Below are 23,463 nucleotides of genomic sequence, written 5' to 3'. Positions count from 1 at the left end.
TCAATAGAGAACAGTGTTTTAATGATTGTGCCCAAATGCTAATGACTAAATGTTAAGATTTTTAAAAAATCAAATACTGTAGCCCTTCCTTGAGATTCAAAATTCACATTAGTATATTTCAGTGCTCAATAATACTGCCATAAAGAAACCCAATTTATTTGATATAGAATGCTTATTTTCATAGAACACATTAACATTTTGATGAATACTAGTATAATATTTCACTATTAAACTAAAATTTTATAGAGATGCTAGTTTCATTTATTTAGTAATTGTCCCATCATTATGCTTTTTGTTTTTAGAAATTAGAAATATATGTAAAGGGTAAATAAATCTTCTGATTTAAATTGTTCTGATTTAAAGTAAAGTACATTTTCTTAATAACCATCATGGAAAAGAAATGGGTTATGTTTTATAAATTTACTGTTTTAATATTAAGAGAAAATAAAAATTGTTGGATTTTTTTTTTTTTTGGAAAATATTTAACTAGTAGGTGAACATATTATTATATAGTTGATTAGTTTAGTCATAAAGATTATAACATTAAATTGTGAAGTATTATTTTAATGATTAACATTGGTTCAATTATTGCAGCTCTCTTAAACTCAGTTTGGCTTTCCCATATATTCATTAAATCAGTGGTTCAGCAGTTATTCTTTATAACAATGGAGAAAATAATACGGCTTTTGTTACATTATGCTCTCCATTCATACAATTTTCTCTAGGTTCTGAAGACTACCTTGAGGTCGACATCCCAACGAGCCTAAGAGTGAAGCATTCTAGGGAAATGAATGACAGAAGGGAAAGGGAAGAATTTCCAGAAGCTCCAAGAAGCACCGCACCGCTGGCAGTGGTGCTTCCTGCTGAAATTCCATGTGAGGTCAGTAACGATGCCTTGTTCTTTAAGTGGCCCCATTGTTTCAACAGATACTGAATTGCACAAGAATGTAAACTCCAGCATAGCTGGCACTTTTGTCCACTTTGTTTGTGACTGTGTCCCCAGGACCTAGAACAGTGTCTGGCAAATCGTAGGCATTTGATACATAATTGAATATTGGAGAATTTAGGAAAGCACAATTTTATCAACTGTGACTTCACAGTTTGCAAACATATACAATTTGTGTATATATCAGCTAATTATTAATAAAAGAAAGTTAGGTTCACGTTAAGCATATCAAGAGTTTAGTTTCATAAAGGAAAACATACCCTTGAATAGAATTTGAAAATATTTATTTTTAGGTTCACCAATTTTTCAATTATAGAACATATATTAAGGGCTGACATTAAGTGGAAATATCATAAAAGTTAGAAGAGCTGGTCCTTCAGGGAATAAAAGTATCATGTGGGGAAAGGATTTCTGGGAAGTTGACTATATAAATCCATATTTCTGACATTTCTTCTTCCTAAGTCTAACTTGGAATGAACCACTAACATAAGCTACCCGAATCTCTGGCTGTGTAATCTTGGACAGTAAGAAGATGCTGGGCCTCAATGTCTGTGGTGTCCTTGAGTGGAAAAAGCCAAAGAAACAGGAGACCCTTATGGGAGTTGCACGGAACGGTCCTTCTGGTGGAAGCCAGTGAATTTATAGGACCAGATGACAGGAGCTCACAGACCGTTTGGGTGGGTCCCCTGATCCTGTTGGTACCAGTAGTGCTGAGGGCAGCTGGACCTCCATGTAGCTGGGTGAGATTCAATTTCCTCACCCTCGCTCCACTCCCTCCCCTCTTGCCTGAGCAAAAAGCATCACTATTTTAAGCTATTTTGCTGTCAGTGCCAGAGTAACAAAAAATGCTTTGACACTATCTTAGAGACCCCAGGAACCTGAACTCTACAGCTTCAAGGGAACTGACACAGATGATCAGGCAGAGAAAAATTACGATTCATTTAAAGGACCAAGGAACTTAAGAAAGGGGTATCAGTCTGAACAGTGAGTACTGGTGGCTCCTACTGAGCCAGAAATAATGGAAGAGACAGAAAAGACCTACAATAAAAGAGAAATAGCTACTACTCTCAAGCAGGTGAAATCAAAGAAAGGGAAAAAAAAAAACCCTCTGAAACTAAAAATAGCTCACCAGGAGTTATGCAGTGAGTCTAAATAGCTGCTTTTAAAAATATCTGGAACAGTAAAATCTGAGCACTATAAAACCTTCTCGTTGCTAAAATAGCAAAGAAATCAAAGTCCAGAAATCAGATCTCGCGACGGCTGATCAGGGTAGGGGTTCTTTCAATAGCAGAATTATGGGATTTTTTTTTTTTTTTATTGACATGGATATAATTCTTTCAGCTCTTCTGAAGTTAAATTATTTAAATATCAAATGTCGTTGGGTAACCCACTTTTTTAAGAATCCTGAAAGTTGAAAGGTTATAACAGGATTATTTTAACACCAGCCCTACATTTCTAAAAATTCAAAATAAGCTAATCCTTGGACCGACAATAGTTATCGCAGGCAAAATCTTGTGTTCTTAGAACCTAAATCTACTAACGATCTAAATCCATGTGACTGTTGACAAGCACCACAGAAAAGACCCTCTGTGTCCAACCGTTTGAAAACTGTATTTCAGATTTGCTAAGATAATGTCCAGTCTACGCCGATTGTCTGAAAGTGCAACCTTTGAACTTAAACTCGGTGCTGAAAAGTCTGCCAAGTAGTGGGTGAATAGAGATTGCTTAAAATGCCAGCCTTCTCTTGCAGGAAGTGACACTTGAGGCTTCCCCGCCATCCTGCAAAATCTAGAGCTTTGCATTGTCCCTGCCAGTCGCCAGGTCTTATTTGAGATGTGCCTTGTTCACGCCCAGCGCTTTCAAACCGTGTTAATTCCCTTTGTAGCTTCGCGTTTCCAGTATGCGGACACCGGGTTGACCATGAGTTCTACGTAGTGGTGGCACCATCTTCGTTTTCTCTGACAAATAGGGAGTGACTTTAAGTCCCTTCTGCAGCTGCGTCTTGCTGCGGAGCTGCCGGGGTCTGTGCCCCTGCCCCGCCAGCTCCTGTGTTCTGGGGACTCAGCGTTAGAGGGTCGTTCACTGAGGCAGCGGGTGCCGCTGTCTTTGACCCTGGGAACCTGCCCGTGTCCATCCCTCTGCCTTGTCACTCTTCCCGGCGCCGGTCCGTGGATTTCCAAGGCCCTTGAAAATTTTGTACCCCTTTAAAAATAGCAGAAAAAAATTTTTTTTCTTTCTTCAACTTTTTTCCATGCACTAGTGAAGATGTACCTCCATGGTTCACTTCTGTGAGTTATTCTGTCTCTTTGAGAAATGTCTAGGTGACTTTCAACAGTTGGAATTGGCTTCTTTAATTTGGTCTCCTCTTTTACCCTGGTCTATTATTTGGGAACTTCTCTTCCCTGTGTGGTCAGTTATTCCTAAGTCCTAATTCAGTAAATTTCTCAAGCAAATTCCCTCAGAGCAGTGGTTCTCAGCTGGGGGTGATTTTGTCCCCTTCAACCTAGGGGACATTTGGCAAAGTCTGCAGACATTTGTGGTTGTTATAACTGGGAGATTGCCACTGGCCTCTAGTGTGTCTGACCACGGGATGCTGCTAAACGTCCTATAACGCACACGTCAGCTCCCACGGCAGTGACTTACCTGGTCCCAAAGTGCCAATAGTGCCAAGGTTAACTCTTACCTCGGAGTGTGGGAACGATATCCGTGCCCCATGCAACAAATATGTCACCTTCAAACCTGCCTACCAATGGCTTCAAGAATTCAATGCTCCCCTTCGAAGGCTTCTCTGCAGTCTGCCCAGTTGTTCCATATTCACGTGCTGGAACTTCTACTCTTTAAGGGTGATTCCAGTCACTCTTTTTAGAGATTTCCCCTGAAGCTCTAAACAGGAGCCTCCAAATGTCTTCCTCGACAGGGTCCCTAGGGAGCACTGCGGTTTGCATGCCTTGAAGCCTCTCCTGCTATTTCCGTCGGTAACGACGTCTACACTGTCTCTGCGGTAGTACCATCCTAAAGAGAAATTTAGAGTGAGTTTACTTTCTTTATCCTCTTTTATCTGTGCACGCTGATCTTCAATATATCATTTCCCCTTCCTTTCAGTAGAGTCTGCCCACTGCACTCTCTGCTTTTCTCTCCCCAAAATCTCTTAACTTCTTTTTTTCTTTTTTTGAGTCTCACTCTGTTGCCCAGGCTAGAGTGCCGTGGCATCAGTCTGGCTCACAGCAACCTCAAACTCCTGGGTTTAAGCGATCCTCCTGCCTCAGCCTCCCGAGTAACTGAGACTACAGGCATGGGCCACCATGCCCGGCTAATTTTTCTATATATTTTTAGTTGTCCAGCTAATTTCTTTCTATTTTTAGTAGAGACAGGGTCTCGCTCTTGCTCAGGTTGGTCTCAAACTCCTGACCTCGAGCGATCCACCCGCCTCGGCCTCCCAGAGTGCTGGGATTACAGGCGTGAGCCACCGCGCCCGGCCTTAACTTCTTTTAGTATAATCAACCCATATTGCTTTATTTCTATTTTATTCTCCCACTGCTGCTGCCCGGATGATAAGACGGAAACATTTTTAAAACTGGTTCAGTCGCTTGTTGATTTCATGAGAAAATTTAATTCTTAAAATCATAGGGCAACCGCAAAAGACCTTTTAGGTGGCCTTATTAGCATTTGGATATATATTAATTTCATTGATTTTTTTAAAAAATCTGAATCCTAGAACATGATATATTCTCTAATAAAGCCCTTTGTTTTATCTGACCTGTTTGTTGACACACCTCTGAGGCTGCAGCTATAAGACGTCTCCAAACCGTAGGACACACCAGGGATTATGTAACTAACAGACTTAGAGACACCCTGAGGTGACATGAAAGGGTGTGACTCTCAGGGGCAGAAGAATCTGAGACGACTTCCTCGCCAGCTCGTTCTTTGACCCCGAATACAATTTAAAACACTATGCAAAAGCTAACAGCACTCCCCATTTACTTCTAACAGCAAATCACAAACTAGTTCTTGGTAAGCAACCTTAACTTAAAGCCTGATCCTGTGATTTGATTTAAAAATATAGTAAAAAAAAAAGGCAAAAGATGGTTGTGTGCATTAATGCCTAAAATATCTATGCTGTGAAATGTTACTCTCTTGGAGGTGAGGTTTTACAGTGACCAAAAGACGTCTTTTTCCTTTAACCAAGTGGTTCTCAAACTGAGGTGCCTGCAGGGAACACTGGGAACCATTATTAAAAAACGATAAGGTCTGTATCCTACCCGAGAGACTCAGAGGTAAATGTTACAGCGTAGGCCAAACTTCAGTGTTTGTGTTTAGGTCTCAAGATTTGTGACCAGTGCAGCAAAGCTTAGAGTTTGGAAGTGATAATTGTAATAACCCTTTCTCTCCCTGAATGCGCAGATCCAAATAAGGGATACACAGAAAAGGCAGAAAAATTGAGAGCAAAACAGCAGCTTCCCAACTGGGAAAACAAAATTTATGACCATTTGAATGTCCCAATGTTTTCTTCATTGAATTAAATTTACCCATATCAAAAAAGATTTTGAAAAAGGATTTGGTTAACACCTGAATTTCTAGTCCCCTACCAAAATGATGCTTATGCCCTGGGATAGTGAGTCACACTCGGGAAGAGGCAGGGGGAAGAGGGAGCAGCTATATCCTCATTGTTTTGTCAGAGCAAAACATGGTATGAGGAGGAAAAGAGCATTCAATCAGCACCAAATTGATAAATTTAAAAGGTAGTGAGAATTACATTTATATATTTCATTTCTGAAGATAGTTGAAATTACAAACCATACGAAGGGGTATTCAGTAATAGTGCATGACCTTAATCATTAATAAATGTATTGAGTTCTTCGGTTAATGTAAACTTTTTGAAATGCTTAACTGGGTTACATTTTCATCTTATAGAATCCTGGTGAAATATTCATTATTTTGAGAGATGAAGTCACTGTTGATACTGTGGAGGTTGAATTTACATCAAATAACAAGCAAGTGAGAACACAGCCAGCCCCCTGGAATAAGAAAGTCTGGTGCATGAAAGCTTTAGGTGAGAATTTTTATGATTTAGTAAGTATACAACACCATTCTGAGTTCCTTCCAATAAATTTATGATAAATAGTTTCACTTCCCTGCAGAAACTAATATTGTTCTGCAGGTGTTTCCTGTGTTTAGTTTTCACGTACCCAAGTTGTTATTATTAATCTGGATTTGCAAAAGTAAGAATGTGTAAATTATGAGAAATTAGTTTGCGCACCATGTAGTGAAATGACACCCAGTAACATCACACATTTTAAAACATGTTTTCAGAGAGCACTTTAATATACACCAGCTATTAAACATGGAACTAAATTATTTGTTTTATTATAATATTAGGATTAGCAGATATTTGGATTTTTATTGATGAATTTTATTCTTCTTTCCCGTTCTTTTTTCTCCCAAGCCTCCGTTATATTTTTGATTGTTCTGAAAAGCATTTTTTTTTCATTATTTTATCATCATGGTATAATTTCTACATATAATCTTCCCATCTTTTCCTTATTTCATTTATGAAACTAATCATCTGATTATCTATTTTTGCTTGAGGCATGATAAATTATATCAGATTTAAAATTCCAGATGGAATAACCACACTTGCCACAAAAATTGCACTGAAATCAAAATCTAATATATTAATTTCTTACTGTTTTAATATAAATGTAAGATTGCTTGGCTTTTAAATTATTGATATCTTTTTATGATCAGAGGATCAAATTACCTTATGAAACTTCATTAATGTGAACTTCTTAAAATATTCTGGAATAAAAAGATGCTCAATCTTATGAATTTGGAAATGTAGTGAAAACATTTAGGATTAAAGAGTGTGTCAAACATATCCTGAGCTGTTTTTTGTCCTTTTAGAATGTGGCTATTATGCAGTCCATGTATAGAGCATTTATAGGTCTTCATTTGTGTTGTGCAAAGGATGTTTCCCCTCATGGATTTCCTTGCACAGCTTAGGTTAGAGTTGGATTATAAGGAAGACAGACTCCATAGTGAGCATTTATAAACATTTCCGACATGACTTCCTGTCGTGGCCAAGCATATGCAGAAGGATGTGAGAGAAAACTGTCTTTTTCCTTTTCTTCCTTTCTTGTCTCAATGCTCCTTGCTTCATACATCACGTTCTTAAATGAGTTAATGAACAATAATTTCCAATTAATTAGTTTCAGAGTTTAAACTAAATCTAAAGTCACTACAGAAAAATCGATATTGCAAATTAAGAAGTACTTAAATAATATTTCCCAAATAGACCAAGATGTCAAACATAATTATTCACATTACTTCAGATTTTTTTGCTCAGTCTACCTACTGGCTAAGAGTAGTGCAAAAAATAAAACATGTCAAAGTTCAAACTGTTTATCAGAAAAGCAAAAAACTATAATTCCATGTTGCTGAAGATATACCAGGGCACAACATGGACTGCGTGGTTAAATAACAATTTGTAGTAAATACATAAATAAATCGCTATTTACCAGCTATACTAATTAAACTTCTCTTTCTTTCACCCTATGTGTTCTGTAAATTAATAAGAGATTTTCTTCCAAAATGTTGGTTGCCATGTAGCAATATACAAGATGGTACCATGAGCCTGTCTGGGAATGCAGATGGTCAATGCCTCAGCAGAAATAGGCCTAGGTTATTATTTTCTCTGCCTCATGGCACTGTTCCTTGAAATGTTTTGAACCCTGTTAAGAACTGCATTTTACATTGGGACTCCAGTACATATTCACAAATACATAAAGAAAGCAAAGGTTTAAAAGTAGTAGTTAGACTGGTGGTTTTAGCCCCAACATATGAACAGCCCCTTTTTACAAGAAAAAGCTGAACAAACTAAAAAATAGAAAAACTTGAACCCATCAGAGAACTAAGGTTGCAGGGTACAGGAGCAGAAAGGTGATACCTTTCCCCGCCCATCATAAGGATCACAGCCGGCACTCCTATAACAAAAGACAGACAAACAAGAGAAAAGTATAACGAATATGTGTCATCAAAGTGTTACCTGGCACAGGAGCCGTCAGAAACGAAGACCCAAAGAGCCAAGGAAAACTGTCCATTCTTATGCGTAGGTTTGATGAAGAACAGTCAGCCATGCAGAAAGGTGACTGAACAAAAGACAGGATCTATTGGTGACAGACAGACTTGGAAGAGATCCAGTAAGGCCTGTCTCTTCCGCTTCTTCTTGGCCTTTCTGTGGGAGGGTCTTTCCTCTCAGGCATGGGGCAGGACTCCTCTGAAATGAGGATCTTTAAGGGAGAAGGGAGACCTGTATAGGTTTTATGGCATGCTTGGGGGAAGAGGAGTTCTAATTTCTGTGACCTGCCTTAGAGAAGAGAAATTCTGGTTTCCGTGACTTACTTTGGAGAAGAAAGAGTGGTAGGAGACAGGATGATGGAAGAAAGTCAGAAATATCTTTCATATGAAGCTTTTCCAATCTTCTTATGTTCAAAGTATTCAGCACACCAAGGCACCAAACTTTGGGTATCATGCTGTGAACCCTGACTAGGGCAAACCACTGTCTAAAAACCTGAAGAGAAAGTGAATCAAGAGAATGACACCTGAGATCCACCTCCCTAGAGCAGAAGTCACAGGAGCCGTAAACTAGTAGGAGCACTTACCTGTTAATTTCGATGAGTTACTGGAAGCTGAGTATAGATAGATTAATGGGAGAGTGAGAAACCCCCGGGGACTGTAGTTCTAGGAGGTGCCCGCACTTTTGTGGGATTTACTTCCAGGAATCCACCGGATTCACACAGTAAAGATCTGAGAAGGAGCCCGGGGAGCCTCTGGCTGACCAGAGGAAGAACAATCGTGGTGAAATCCTCCAGCACGTTCTCCATAGCACAGACCTACTTTCCAGGGGAAAACACTTTATCAGAGCTTTATCCCAGCTGGGGAAGGGCAGCGTCTCTCTGCAGCCCCTTCTCACCTTCCTGGCTCACTGAGGGGGAGTAGGAGAAGAAATACCACGGCAAAAACACTTGGAAAGGCCCAGCCAAGAATCACTGAAAGAGTAAGACTTAATCGTAAGACTATAGAATAATTTCCTGCCTCGCTACATTATAGTCACCACCGCAGCAGGCTTCCCGTATGATGACTGTGGATTACTGTTTAAAAAAAAACCTGCAGGACTCATACTTTCTCTGGGGAAAGTATTTAGGAAAGTACAAAATCAAGAAAGGTGACAAAAACAAGGACAAAGGGGGAATTTGAAGCCTCTGGCACCTACAACTATGGCAAACATTAAATACAGCCCGACTCCTAAACAGAATACTCTAAGTCCTTTCATTCTAGTGTTATTTAGTTCAATTCTTATTATCTGATGCAACATGTCTGGTTTTAAATCAAAAATTGCAATGCATGCCAAAAGGCAAGGTAAAACACGGTTTCAAGAGACAAAACATGCATCAGATCAGACTTCGGTGGGACACAGATAATGAAATTATCAGAGGGGGAACTTTAAATAACTATGATTAAGGTGTTAAGTGTTTTCATGGAAAAAGTATACAACATCCAAGAACATGTGGATTATGTAAACAGAGAGGAATTTTGTGAAAGAAGAAAGAATCAAAAGGGAAAGCTGGAAATAAAAAATACTACATCTGAAATAAAAATAACCGATAGGCTCATTAATAGACTGGACATGGGTGAGAAAAGAATTATTGAAAATTATTGAACTTGAAATAGGTCACTGGAAGCATCCCAAACTTAAATGCAAAGAGGAAAAATAAATTGTTTTTGTTTTTGTTTTTTAAAAAGGCAGAACTTCTAAGAAATGTAGAACAATTTCAAAAGGTGTAATGTACATGTAATTGGAACACAAGAAGAATGAGAAAATTAAGCATAAGAAATATTCAAATATTGATGACAGATGCCAAAACAGAGACTTAGGAAGCTGAAATAACACAAAGTGAGGTAAATTTAAAAAATTGACACCAGATATATCATATTCAAACTGCAGATACTGAAAACAAAGAGAAAATCTTACAAGACAGAGAAAAATAAACGCTTTACCTCTAGAGGAGCAAGTATAATAATTATATTAACCTTCTCCTCAGAAATCATACAAGCAAGGAGAGAGTGGAGTGAAATACTTTTGAGTATTGTAATAAACAGCCCACCAATCTAAAATTTTATATTCAGTGAGATTATACTTTAAAAATGAAGGCGACGTAAAGACTTTCTGAGGCAAATTTAAAACAGGAAGGAACTCATGGACAGCAGAACTGCCTGCAGGAGATTTTAAAAGAAGTTCTTTGGGGAGAAGGGAAATCACATAGGTCAGAAATGTGGACCTACATAAAGAAAGGAAGAGCACTTGAGCGGGAGTAAGTGCAGGTAAAAATAGGGATGGGCGGGACATGGGCAATATATATAACCTGAACTTTTGTACCCCCATAATAAGCTGAAAAAAAATAAATAAATAAAAATCTAAAAAAAAAAATGAATAAACACTTGAATGGAAAAAAATAAGGTCTTTTATTTTCCTTATTCTTCATTGGTCTAAAAGATAAATGTGTGTCTGCGGTAAACATAGTAACAATGTGTGGGGTGATTACAGCATGTGGCTAAGTGAGATGAGTGACAATATCATAAGGGACAAGAGGTGAGAATTGGGAATACCCTATTACAAGGTACCTGAACTGCAAGGAAAGAGATATAATGCTGTTTAGGGGTGGACTTAGATTTGTTAAAAATGTATATTTCAGACTCCAGGATAACCTTTTTTTTTTTTTTTTTTTTAAAAAAAAGATATAATTGATAAGCTAAGAGGAGAGAAAATAGAATTATGAAATTCTCAAACCAGAGAGAGCAGAAAAAATTGGGGTAGGGACAAGGAAAAAAGAACAAATACAGGGAATTAAAAAAAGTTCCAAACATAGTAGGTAGTAACTCAATCATTTACCTGAAGCCAAGTATTCACTACTTAAATTTAGCGAACGGTCTAAGAGCGCCAATTAAAAGACGGAGCTTGCCAGAGTGGATAAAAAGCAAGACCCAACTACATGTCTTCTATAAGAAACTCAATTTAGATATAAAGACACAGATAAATCAAAAGTAAAAGGGATGGAGCAAGATAATACCATGCTAACACCAATCAGAAACAACAAAAGCTGGATAGCTGGGAGAGCTGTGATAATTTCATATAATGCAGACTTCAGAATAAGAAAAATCACCATATGTAAAGAGGGGCATTATGTAATGATAAAGATATATTCTCTAACAAAGCAGAACAATTCTAAACACGTCTGCACTTTGACAACAGAGTGTCAAAATATGTGAAGCAAAAGCTGATAGAGTTGAAAGGAGAAATAGACATGTCCAGCATTCTATATGAAGACTTGAATACTCTCTTTCAGTAATTGGTAGATTTAGTAGACAGAGTATCAGTAAGTATATAGTTGACCTGAACAGTGTTATTAATCAACTTGATTTAATTGACATTTATAGACTACTTCATCCAACAGTGGAATGCACATTCTTCTGAAACTCACATGGGAACTGAAACTTACTTGTGACGTTCACCAAGATAAACCACATGCTTCATCTTAAAAAATACACCTTAATCAATGCAAAAGAATATAAATCATGCAAAGTATATTCGCAGACCACAGTAGACTTGAAATATAAATCAGTAACAGAAAGGTACTGGAAAATCCTCAAACATTTGGAGATTTAAAAACAGACTTCTAAAGCATAATTTATAATCAGCGATAATACAACTTAAAGTCTGTGGGATGCAGAGAAAACTGTGCTTACAGGAAAATTTTATCATTAAAAACCTGTTATAGGAAAAAAGAAACATCCAAAATTTAATAACCTATGCCCCCAGCTGAAGAAACCAGAGAAAGATGAGGAATTTAAGTGTAAAGCAAGCAGAAGAAAATAAATAATAAAAATTAGAGCAGAAAACAATGAAATGGAAAATAAGAGAGAAATTCAGCAACAGCCAAATCTGGTTCTCTTAAAAGATCAACAAAATTGATGCACTTCTAGCCTGCCTAACCAAGGAAGGGAGAAGACATGGGTCACCAGTGTCAGGACTGAAATGGAGGCCATTACTGCTGATTCATGGACATGGAAAGGACAATAAAGAGTATATGAAAAACAAATTTTGTATGCCTACAAATTTGATAACTTAGACAAAGGGACCATCCCTTGATGGTCCCAAAACTCACACAAGGAGAAGTGGATAATCTGAATATCTTAAAGAAATTGAAACATTAATTATCGACCTTCCATAAGGTAGCAATGCAGAAAGAAACAAAAATTATATTAAAGTACAGTTATGCTGACCAGTGAGGAAATCCTTAGAGGTCTTTTTCTAAGTAGCATCTTTTCCTTCCGACACAATTCCATATATTAACCTGACATTTTTATTTGAGAAAATATCCTCTGGTTTTGCCATTTCCTCTTAGCTCAATACCTTGATACACCTATAATTGCTTCATTTTCTAGAAAACACACCTTCCTAATGGTCTCCTTAGGTTTGTATCTGACAGGGACTGTTTTGTGCTAAAGGAATTTAAAGTTACTATACTTCTAGCTTATGCCAAAACTTGTTAAAATATATGTGAAGGCTTTAAACTAGCAGTTTTAAGTGTTTTTAAGCAGAAGGAAGAAGGTATTCCTCTGGTACCTATAGCATAGCTAGAAAAAATATATAGCACAGCAGGGAGACAAGCAATTAAAAGTTGAAAGGAATACATAATGTCTCCACAAAGATGCAGAAGCTCTTTTTTAACTAAGAAACTGTGCTCTGGATATTGTAAATTATATCTTTCTATTTCATTAGAACAGCATGAAAAACCATGAAAAATACTTCAGGATATGCCAAATATTATCCTGAACCTGCTTAGGAAAATAATAACAATCTATAATAAATCGTTCTAGGTAAGAAAATTCAGAAAAACAATTTTAACATATTTTAAACTGATACTGATTTTTGAGGCATGCCCAAGGTCTTGAAGTCATCTATCTTTATTTAATGATAATCTTCTAATGAAAACAGAGTCATGCCGATTTCAGTTCTCATGGAAGTTTTGGGTGGGTTCATTAACGTTTACCATATGGGAAGGAGCTAAAATTGGTTCATATAGGACACAGCTTGGCAGACAATGGAAATACACAAGGAAAAGAGCTCTTAAACTAGTGGATTGGTGAAATATCTATTTTTATGGGCATAGGGAAATATTTTGAATATTCAGAAATACATTTGAATTGTATTTTTCATAAATGCCTTCAGTTTGCACTTCGTCTGGGAGGAAAGACCACTTAAATCATGGAGAGATAGAAGGTTGACAAAAACGTTCGAATGGCTTGGAATTTGAGGTTTGAAGTTGAAATGGAATTCATTTTATCATTGCCGCTCTGTGATCACACTGTATTGTGTAACTGTTTCTGATCGGGCAAGGAGTTCCAGTCTTGCCTTCTGTTTGCCGGTTTTCCTCTCTGTGGCTGAGTGTCGGTGACGCCCTGGCGGGGGGTGGTGATCTTTACTTGCATCCGTGTGTCCTTCCAGTGTGAAATGCTAACTGGACTACTTTAGTCTAGATGGTAAATAGCAGAGTTTGATTTTACTCTCTTCTATTTGTGTCCTTCAATTAATTGGTTTTTATTTTTACTAACGTGCTGTGAAATGTAGTCATCATAGTGAACAAAGTAAAATAATGCTCAAGCAGTATTCATGAAAAGGCCAATTCAATTATTAAAAAGGGCCTCCCAGCCAGAAGAATCCATCCTGCGTCCCTCTCTAATACACAAGTGGGAGTAGTAATTAGGTCTTGATCTATAATAATAGTTGCCACTCAACAGGCATGAAAGCGTATACAGCAAGTGCTTCAAAGGACATCTCTTTGGAGGGTTACTCACATCAACATGGTTCTCAGTGGAGTCGCTGGTAAAGATTTGAGTCAACTAATGACTCACTACATCAGAAATAAATCGTTCATTTTCCTGTTAGGTTCTAAAGAAAGTGGACTGTTTGAAGTATTCTGTATCAAAGAACTTCCAGATACCTTCTCACCATGTATCTCTCATGATTTATTGCCCGACTTTCTTTCAGAAGGTTAACTCTATGGTAAAACTCCTAATTTCAGATAAACAAAATTAATATCTTCTTTCAAAATCATTCTATGACTTACCACAATAAAACAAACATTTAAATTTAAAATCTACTGAAATCAATTTTTTTTGCCTCCAGTAACACTACAACCCCCTTCGACCTGTGCCCACTGCGTCAGCTGATGAGATGCGCTTTGCAACTTGCAGCTTTTTATTGTGGTTTCTCTTATATTCTCCATTGGATTGGATACTTCTTTGGGAAGCAAGAACTTCTATTTCTGCTACATATGTCTTTATAATACGGGTTAGGTGTCTAGTCAAGCGACAGAGGAGGAGGAAATTTCAACTCCTTGGCCTAGTTAAGCTTAAGAGTGCTTTTGTTGCCTTTAAATTTCCCTGAGCAGTATTGTAAGAGGTCCTTTAACAGCTTCATGAGATAAAGTGAAATTCATACTTAAACCTTAAGAACTTTCAAATATTCAAAGCTCTTATATTTAATGATTTAGTCCAAACCCCAGATGGTTGGCTGATAGTTTTCGAGGATAATTTGGAGAGTATCTCCATGACAGAGTAAACGCTTTTAAGGTTTGTCCTACAAATGAATTTAAAGAGCTAAATTTTGTTTGCTTTTGTTATACTAAATACAGTAACTTTTCTATTACAGTGATTTATTCTTATTATTTCATGGAAAGCCCTAAATTCTTATATAACTTTAAATCTGTTCATATATTACAGCAGAATTCACAATGCATTTTATCAGTCCCTTTGAACAGTTTTTTCTCAAAAAGGCTTTGGATGAATGTGTAGTATAAATAGTAATTAAGTATCAGGACATTAAATCTTGCCCCTCACAGAGTTTTTATTATAATCAACTGAATACAAGTTATATAATTTCAGTCAGCTCTACTCTTTCCAAACACAATGTTGAGAAACTTGCCTATAATTAATTGAAATTTTCTTCATAAGATTAATAACGAACACCTAACTTTTGATGAATGGCTTTACTTTTCTAAATTCTTAAGTATTATGTAAAAATGATCATAGACCACTATTTTAAAAAGGACATTAGTAAGCAGGGAGAAAAGATACAGTGCTTTGCTTTTATTATAATTTTAACATGTGTTTTTATCTTTTAAGTTTTTTTTAAAACGATTAAGTCCAAAATTGTACATTCCATTTTGTGGTTTCTAACTACTAAGGATGAAAAAAAATATTTTAAGTGCTAGAGTAGTTAGTAAAATTGTTATGAATTCTTAAAGGCTTTTTTCATATTCTCTGAAAGATGTTATAGTATGAGTATGCATTATATACTCAGCTTCTAACTCTCCTGGATTTTTTTTTTTTTGGTTTTCTTTTAATAAGAATTTCCTGCTGGCTTGGTCAACGTTGATGTCTACTGTGACGGAATCATTAAGGCCACAACCAAGGTCAAGTACTATGTGGCAGCCAAGTTGGGGGGATGCCCATTGGGAGTGGTGGATCCAGGGGAGAGTTTGTGCCAGGTGAGTTGGTCTTTCCATGAAGGTAATCATAACGTAAACCAAAGAGCTAATGAAGGATAAGAGGATTCATGCTTCGGTGCAAAATCTGAATGTTGATTGAATAAAACTGAATTACTGATCAATAGGAAGGGAAGAGGCCAAGCTCTGCGGCATGAAGATACAGACAAATTACTTTTGCTTAGGTCAGGTCATTCCAGGTAATGACAACGGGAGACAGCTTTTTCATTACAAATAGCCACTGTGGCGTGCTCATTTTAACACTGTTAAAGAGTAGATAAAGAAAAAAGGGATCAGAAAGAACTTCTAGGATATTAATTTCCTCTTTATTCAGATATGGACAACACAAAATAAAATGAAAATCAGATCATCTGTCTGAAGCTTTGATGTTCAAGAATCAGACAATCCAAAATACCACCAAAAAAGGAACATGTGTAAATCTGGAAATTGTTATTTTCCTATGGACATTTCCAAGTTTAGTGTATGTTTTCCTTAGATTCATCTATTCCTGTTATCTGATTGCGAAAATTATTGTTTTCTGGTAGTGAGGTTTATCGGGAGTTCCAGAAAGACTAGAATTTCCTGGAAAGTGTGTACAGCGGTATCTCAAGCCCCAGTTTGTTTCCCCAGCGTGACAAAGCATTATTCAGCAATTATGACTGGGTGAGGCCTGTCTAGTCCCTTAAAAGACCCTTGTTTGGGACTTTTTCCTGTGAATGCCCAGCTCTTAGGGATTTTAGAATGTAACAATTACATTTTGACTAATCTTAAGCCATTAGTTTAATTTCTGAATTTTATTTTTTTGTTGTTGTTACCTGACTCACTTTCAATAAAGAGAAAGCTTGCTTAATGTGGAACTTTCACCCCTTATGTGTTTATTCCACCAAATTTTCAGATTGAAATAAATGTCATTTCTTTTTGTAGTTACTTGATAATTAGATATACAATTTTGCTTAATTGACTTGATTTTGGGGGGTAGAAGGTAGAAGGGATTAGAGGTAGAGAAAGAGGTAGTTGAATTGAACAATGTGATCTTCAAATTTACCATAAAATAGCCTATAAGACTTATAATAGAACTATCAATGATAGTGTGTTTGACAGATTTTCATGAAGCTTTATATGTTTAAACCAGTTTGGAATTGGAGGCTTTGTTATTTATTTCATGTGATACACTTTTCTATTCGAGTTCTCTTTTATGAATGACATATTTTAGAACAATGGAAAAGGTAAAAATGTCTTAGAAAAGGACAGGGAGTAAACTACCATTTGTCAAACTGGGGACTCTGAGGACATTTGACAAAGTGTCTACACCGTAATTGCAAAGCAAGTACAGAAGTAATAGCTTGAAAAACAGATTGTTTCATTTTCTTGTGGCAAGTTACCTTATCTTCTACCTAAAAATTCTATTCCTAGCAAAAAGATTAATAAAGGCAATATATTGCATTATCAGCATTCTGTCAATGCAGAAGTAAAGTAGACCCTAAACACATTTTCCTGCTGTTTTTTCTGTTGGGGGTGGTTCTTTGTATATATTGAAAATTAAATGTAGTTTATGACTCCTGGACAATTTTTCAGACTGCTATAATATACAAGTCATGATTTCGTCTACAGCTTGATGTGAATAAAAACTGTTTTTGCATAGTATTTAGATAAGTAGAAATTTGTCTATTTCATTTTTACCCAGCATGTCAGAAATGAGAGACAAGAAAGGGTTATGGCCGTGTATTAGGATTTCTCCCGTGTACCAAGATCTGGTGGCTTAGTTAAGGGGAAAATGCTGGGCAGTCACACCTTGATTCAGATTTTACCACCAGGAAAGAGCCATTGTAAGCCAGAGGTCTGAGTGCTGAATGGTGGAATTATTCTAACTTGGTAACAGCCGTTCATGGCGTGGCAGGGAGAGATGCCAAGAGATTAGTTTTAACTCATATGACTTAAGATAGGTCTAGAGGTTTTGCTACTGTCCTGAGGGGAAGTAGAAGCGTTGTGGGATTATAATAAACAAATTTCGAGACTGGGATCTCAGACTTACTGAGCTGTATTGCAACAGGCGGGAGAAAGGAAGGACTGCACGTTAGTCAGTTTCCCTAGAATCTGGGACTAAGTATAACTCGGGGTCCATCTAACTGCCGGCGTCTGGACCACACAACGTATCCGTGAATGCACGAAGACGGTGGAAGGCAGACTCCATCTCTGATGAAGAAGCCACCGCAGAAGCGTTTCCTCGGTGTGGTTTAGGTCTGTTTGGCTTCACAGGAAGCGCCACACCGTGCTTCTCCCTGCAGGCATTTGGTTTTCCCTTGTGACATTAGGCTTCGCTCCCACAGAGATGATATATTTAAAGAACTGTGTGAAAAGCTGTGCTTTTCCTTTCTGCTGTAGAACGTCACAGTAATTGCTTCTTTTGTGTGCTGCTCTGTCACCTAATTGGGAAATTTGGATAGTCTGCAAATGGTCTGCTGAGCATCCCTATTCAAAACACAACGTACATTGTAATTTTATGCACCATAGCTACTGTTCATGGGACATTTACCAGCAGATTTGAATTGTTTTAATATTCCACCTACTTAGCTGAAATGGTATATTGTGAGAAATATTTGAGTTTTCCACTAACTTTTAATGGCAGATGTGATTTCAGTAATGCTAAAAATTAGTAATAAGATCCTTCTCCTAATCATTCAAAAGCTATTGAACATAGACTAGCATGAACGTTGTTGAATTTGAGGAAAGGATTAATAATGAGAAATCTTTGGGTTTTATTTTTCAGTGATCCTTAAGTTTGTAATAAGAGACTTTCTATAATATTATCATTTAAAAGCTATTGGGCATGTAGCAAACTGTGAATTTGAGAAAAGAAATAATGAGAAATCTGGTTTTCTCATTTTATTTTTTAATTATGTCCATTAAGTTTTAAAACACGTACCTGAATTAGCTTAATTATCTGCTTCCTAAATCATTTCATCTTTTTTGGATAAATACTAAATCCCAGCACATAGCCTCATAATGGTGCAATTTCCAGAGCATCACTTAAAGCAGTAACTATAAGAGATGAAAGAAATCCAAAGCCTAATTTGGGATTATAATTAGATTTCAAGTACTAGTGTTAGAAATACTAGTATCTCCTATTTAACTGAGATAATTAAAACCTTTGAGATTTGCATCTTATTTACAAAAGTGTCTTGGGGCAACGGTAAAGTTAACTTTGGATAGGAACAACTAGATACAACACAAAAACAAAATTAGATCAAAATGCTAAAATAATGTAGCAATTATCAAAGTATTAGGATCCCATTCATATGGTACCAAATAATTCTTCTTAGTTACATTTATTAGTAAAAAGGTATTGCTGTGTACATATATTTATCTTTTTGGCATATTTTACTTTATACATATTAAAATATTTTATCGTCGTATTAGGTATACTTCATTTCTGTTTTTATTATTAGTATATTGAATATATTATTCAATCTTTGATTTGCTGCCTGCAAATATTTAATACAGTGCGAAGCCAGATGGGGTTGGGGTGAAAGAAGGTGAGGACTTAGGGAACTCTTACACGGTGAGGCATTTCCTAGCACAAGTCTCTCTGCTAATAGTTCTCTTAAAGGTTAACCTCATAGAGGTAAAGCTTAAGTGTCAGCAGCTGTCGCCGTCAAGGAATTTTTTTAGGAGATTATTCCCGCTGAGAGACACTGGGAACTCCCTGGCCTTTTAGTAATTTCTTGAAAGGTCCTTGTCTCCCTCAAAAGGTTGATGGAAACCTTCCTTCCTCTTTTCATCAGCTCCTATTGGTAAGAAGTTCAAGTGCATCCAGTGTGTAAGCTTCACCGTACACCAGTGTTATCTAAGACGCTCCCTAGCTACATGCTGTCAAGCGGCTCGCTGGATAAGGAGACTCCAGCTCCTTTGAAAGGGGTCTTTTCCAGAATCAGCTCCGCCTGTGTTATCCCCTCCAAGTATTCTTAACTCTGGTTCCTATATTCTAACCACTCTTTTAGAGCACATTAGGCTATCACCCTCCTACATTCTTTAAGCCATGGGCATTGTGCTTTTCATCTTTGTATGCTCAGTATCTTTCAGTTAGTTAGTTCCTAGAACATGGGCTACAACTAACACTAATTGCTTTAAAAAGTGGAGGAAACAAAGCCGGGCGTGGTGGCTCACGACTGTAATCCTAGCACTCTGGGAGGCCGAGGCGGGAGGCTCGCTTGAGCTCAGGAGTTTGAGACCAGACTGAGCAAGAGTGAGACCCTGTCTCTTGAAAAAAATAGAAAAACTATTCGGGTGTCATGGTATGGGCCTGTAGTCCCAGCTACTCAGAAGGCTGAGGCAGGAGGATCGCTTGAGCCCAGGAATTTGAGGTTGCTGTGAGCTATGATGATGCCACGGCACTCTACCCAGGGCGACAGAGCAAGACTCTGTCTCAAAAAAAAAAGTGGGAAAAACACAAGTTTGCTTTCTTTTCTAGTGGTATTTGAATAAGTAAGTAAAAAATGATAGCATATAAATGTAAAGAAATAAAAATTGCCGTCTCAAAATACATTGTTATTTATGAAATTGAATAAATGAATCCGATGCTTAAGAAAATGAGGAATCCTCAGAAGTGCAAGACACTAGAAAAATCAAGAATTTGTGCTGTTAACTTTTCTTCATTGTCTACCTCCGTATGAACTATGTTAATACATTTCCTTCTGGACTTTTAACAGCCATGCAAATCTAGTCTTTCCTTTCTTTTGGCTATTAAGGAAATGTTTGCTATGCAAATGCTTGAGGTCTTACCACTATTTTGAAAGGCTGCGTATTATCTTCCCTCTTCCTTTCCTGGAAAGGGGCGTGATGGCGTAGGAGACCAGGGCTGCATGGGGCAGGCGCAGGAATGAGACTCTGTCACTAAATCAGCAATCTGTTACCCTGTGGGAGCTGTTTCCTTAGTGCTAAAGGGATTTGCTCATGTCCGAGGAAGAAGCTAGAATATATTATCTCCAAGGTCCCTTCCAACTTCAATATTCCGTAACTCTATGCCAAGAAAACTACCTACTTATGTTGGAAATTACAACTACTCTTAATTCAAGAGGATTGACTTGCAAATATGTGAGCTCTCCATGTAGACTTTATTTCACTTTTATTTGCACTTCTTCCTATCTTTCCTTTCAAAGAAGAAGAAAGTCATTTGAAGTTCACGTGTCTCCCATCAGCTTTATTACTTGTTTCATATTTGTGATGAAAGGTTTGAGACGAGTAGAGAAAGAACAGTCAAATGCAATTTGAAGATTTATTTCTGGATTCACTTTTTCATGTTGTTTGTGTCCCTTATGAGAATGGATCAATAAGAAAAAGGCACATTTATGGAAGTATGTATTTTACTGATAAAATAAATAACATCTCTTTTGTGCTGTGTCTCTACCTGTGATAGCAATCAAGAGAAAATGATGCCTGATTAGGGTCATTCAGACTTAATAACTGTACTCACTTCAGCTACAAATCATTGAATTAGACAGGAGTATACCATTTAGTATGATCATCCATTTATTTTAAAAAAATAAATAAATTGTTAAGCTTTAACAGCTGATATACTAGCTGTTTTGGGAGGACAATAAATATTTCTGATTACAATTACTTAGCCATTAACAGAACAATAATGTTGGTTCTCTACAATTCTTTTATGTCATAAGTCATTTCAGTTCATTTGCCTAGTTTTGGGCCCCATATGGTTTAACTTATGTGTAGCTAACGTTAAGAATATATTTTACTAATGACTTACGAATTTGTATTATCCTTTCTGCTCACTCCATGGAAATAAATACTCCATTCGTTTTTATTTATCTCAAACTAAAGCACATCCTTACTTCCTCCGTGGCCCTTCTTCTTTCATTTGCTAAGGTTGGCTTTGGTCACCATGGCGGGAATGACCGTGTACTGGCGCGAACGCTGCCTGGGACCAGCCCCGTTCACGTGGCCTCTGCTTTTCCTGCCCACTTCTTCAGAGGGTTTAGATCTTTAGCTACAAGGAGCATTTTAAAACCATCCAGAAAAGCAAAGCACAAGTCAAACACAGTTAACGGTGTTTCTTCATGGTTCTTATTCATAATAAGATAATTAGAGAAAATTAGAGAATCTGCTTCTGATAGGAACAAACCTCAAATCATCGGTAACCCTTTGGAAATGAGAAGACTGAAAAATTCCTGTGCCAAAACTGTTTGTTTTCATTTTCTAAAAGTCACCATGGAATCTTCTAGGTGTCAGTACTAATAACAGTTATTGTGCTGTATCAGTAAGGAGATAAAGAAAGACAGTAGACGTATAATTTGAAAACTCTAAATTAGCATACTTTTACAGTAACCCAAATGAAGACATAGAAAATGAGTAAAAGAAATCACTGAGAAGGAAAATTTAACTCCTAAGGAATTTTTCCGCAGAGGTCAGCCATGTAGTCTCATCGAGCTTAGAACCTTAGGTAGCAAAACACAAATATACATCTATTATGCTCAAGTCTCTTGCAGCGTTCCAGTGGATGGTTCTTCTTGTGCAATTTAAGTTCAGCAGCGATTAACACCATAGACCAAACTCACTGTCCTGATACAATTGTTTCCTTAGCTTCCACGAACCCATCTTTTCCTGGTTTTCCTCTTCCTTAGCTTTTCCTTGTCAATATCCTTTGCAATCTTTTCATTCTGAGACCTAGAAAATAAAGTTTCAAATTTATTAAGTTTTGGTTCTTAGGCTTTCTTTCTTTCTTGATAAATGTCCCTCTGCAAGTTATCCCATTAATTCCTAAGATTTGTTCCAAATGTGGATTTCCTTTAAGCTCCAGTCTTTCAATGTTCTCTAACTCAGGAAACACCATCACCAGTCCAGTTTAAAAACCACAAATATAAGAGTTTCCTTAATACCTTCTACACCCCTACCCGGCTAATTCAATCCACACTACGCTGTATCAATTTTACTTACTAAGTGTTGATCACATCTCTTCATGTCTCTCCAGTTCTAACACCCAGTCCACCACTTTTTCTCTTGCCTGAACTACTGTAATGGCCTCCAGAGTGGTCCCCCCCATGGGTTCTTGCCCATCTCCTACTACCTTAAATTCATAGACTGAGGGGTTGTTTTAAAAAGAAAGATTTCAGCATGTAATTCTTCTGCTCCAAAACTTCAGTGGATTCCACCTGTTGTATGGATTTAAAAAAAAAAAAAAAAAATTTAACATGAGCCATAGAGCCCTGTGAGACTGACCCTTCTCTTCCTCACTCCTCTCCCTCCCCCGCTGCATTCCAGGTGCATTGGTCTGCTTTTAGTTCCTAGACTACGCCATGCAGTCAACTCAGGGCCTTTGCGTACACTTCCCTCTCTAACTGAAGCACTCTTCCAGTCCCCCTTTCATTCTCACCATCTTCACCTAGTTCATTTTAATTCCTCCTCCAAATTTTAATTCCAGCATCACTTCCTCAGTGAATCTTTCCTTATTCTACCACTTAGTAGCTCTGGAATTTTGGGGTGCTACTGAATTTTTTGTGCCATGATTATCAAATAGATGATAGTAGACATTTTCTTTGCTCTGATGTCCACCATATTTGATATTAACATAGCTACTCTTGCTTTCCTTTGTAACGTTTGCATGATGTATATATTTTTATCCTTTTATTTTCAACCTGCTTATCTTGTTTATTTGAAGCTAGTTTCTTAAAGAGAGAATATAGTTAGGTAATGTTTTTTTAAGCCAATCTACCAATCTCTGTCTTCTAACTTCCATATTTAGACAATTTACATTTAATGTAATCATTGATATGTTAGGCTTTAATCTGCCATTTTATTTTTTGTTTTTATTTTTCTCTCTGTTTTCATTTTTCTGTTGTTTTTTTCTTGCCTTCATGTGTACTTCAGTTTTTTTTTTTAAACTCCATATTTATTTATCTTTGG

At 37.1% G+C, this 23,463-nt stretch overlaps 1 protein-coding gene across 1 annotated transcript in view; it reads left to right on the top strand.

The window, feature by feature from the left end:
- Positions 1-23,463, top strand: part of BANK1 (B cell scaffold protein with ankyrin repeats 1) — a 193,960-nt gene that overhangs the window by 30,968 nt on the left and 139,529 nt on the right. The window contains exons 3-5 of the mRNA XM_069485451.1: positions 726-880; positions 5,858-5,996; positions 15,413-15,552. Of these exons, the coding sequence (XP_069341552.1) occupies positions 726-880; positions 5,858-5,996; positions 15,413-15,552 (434 nt within the window). The remainder of the gene's footprint in view (positions 1-725; positions 881-5,857; positions 5,997-15,412; positions 15,553-23,463) is intronic.

Source organism: Eulemur rufifrons, chromosome 13 (assembly GCF_041146395.1).
Source record: "Eulemur rufifrons isolate Redbay chromosome 13, OSU_ERuf_1, whole genome shotgun sequence".
NCBI classification, from domain to species: domain Eukaryota; kingdom Metazoa; phylum Chordata; class Mammalia; order Primates; family Lemuridae; genus Eulemur; species Eulemur rufifrons.
The sequence above is the reverse complement of the archived record's forward strand: the minus strand, read 5'-3'. Positions and strand labels throughout refer to the sequence as shown.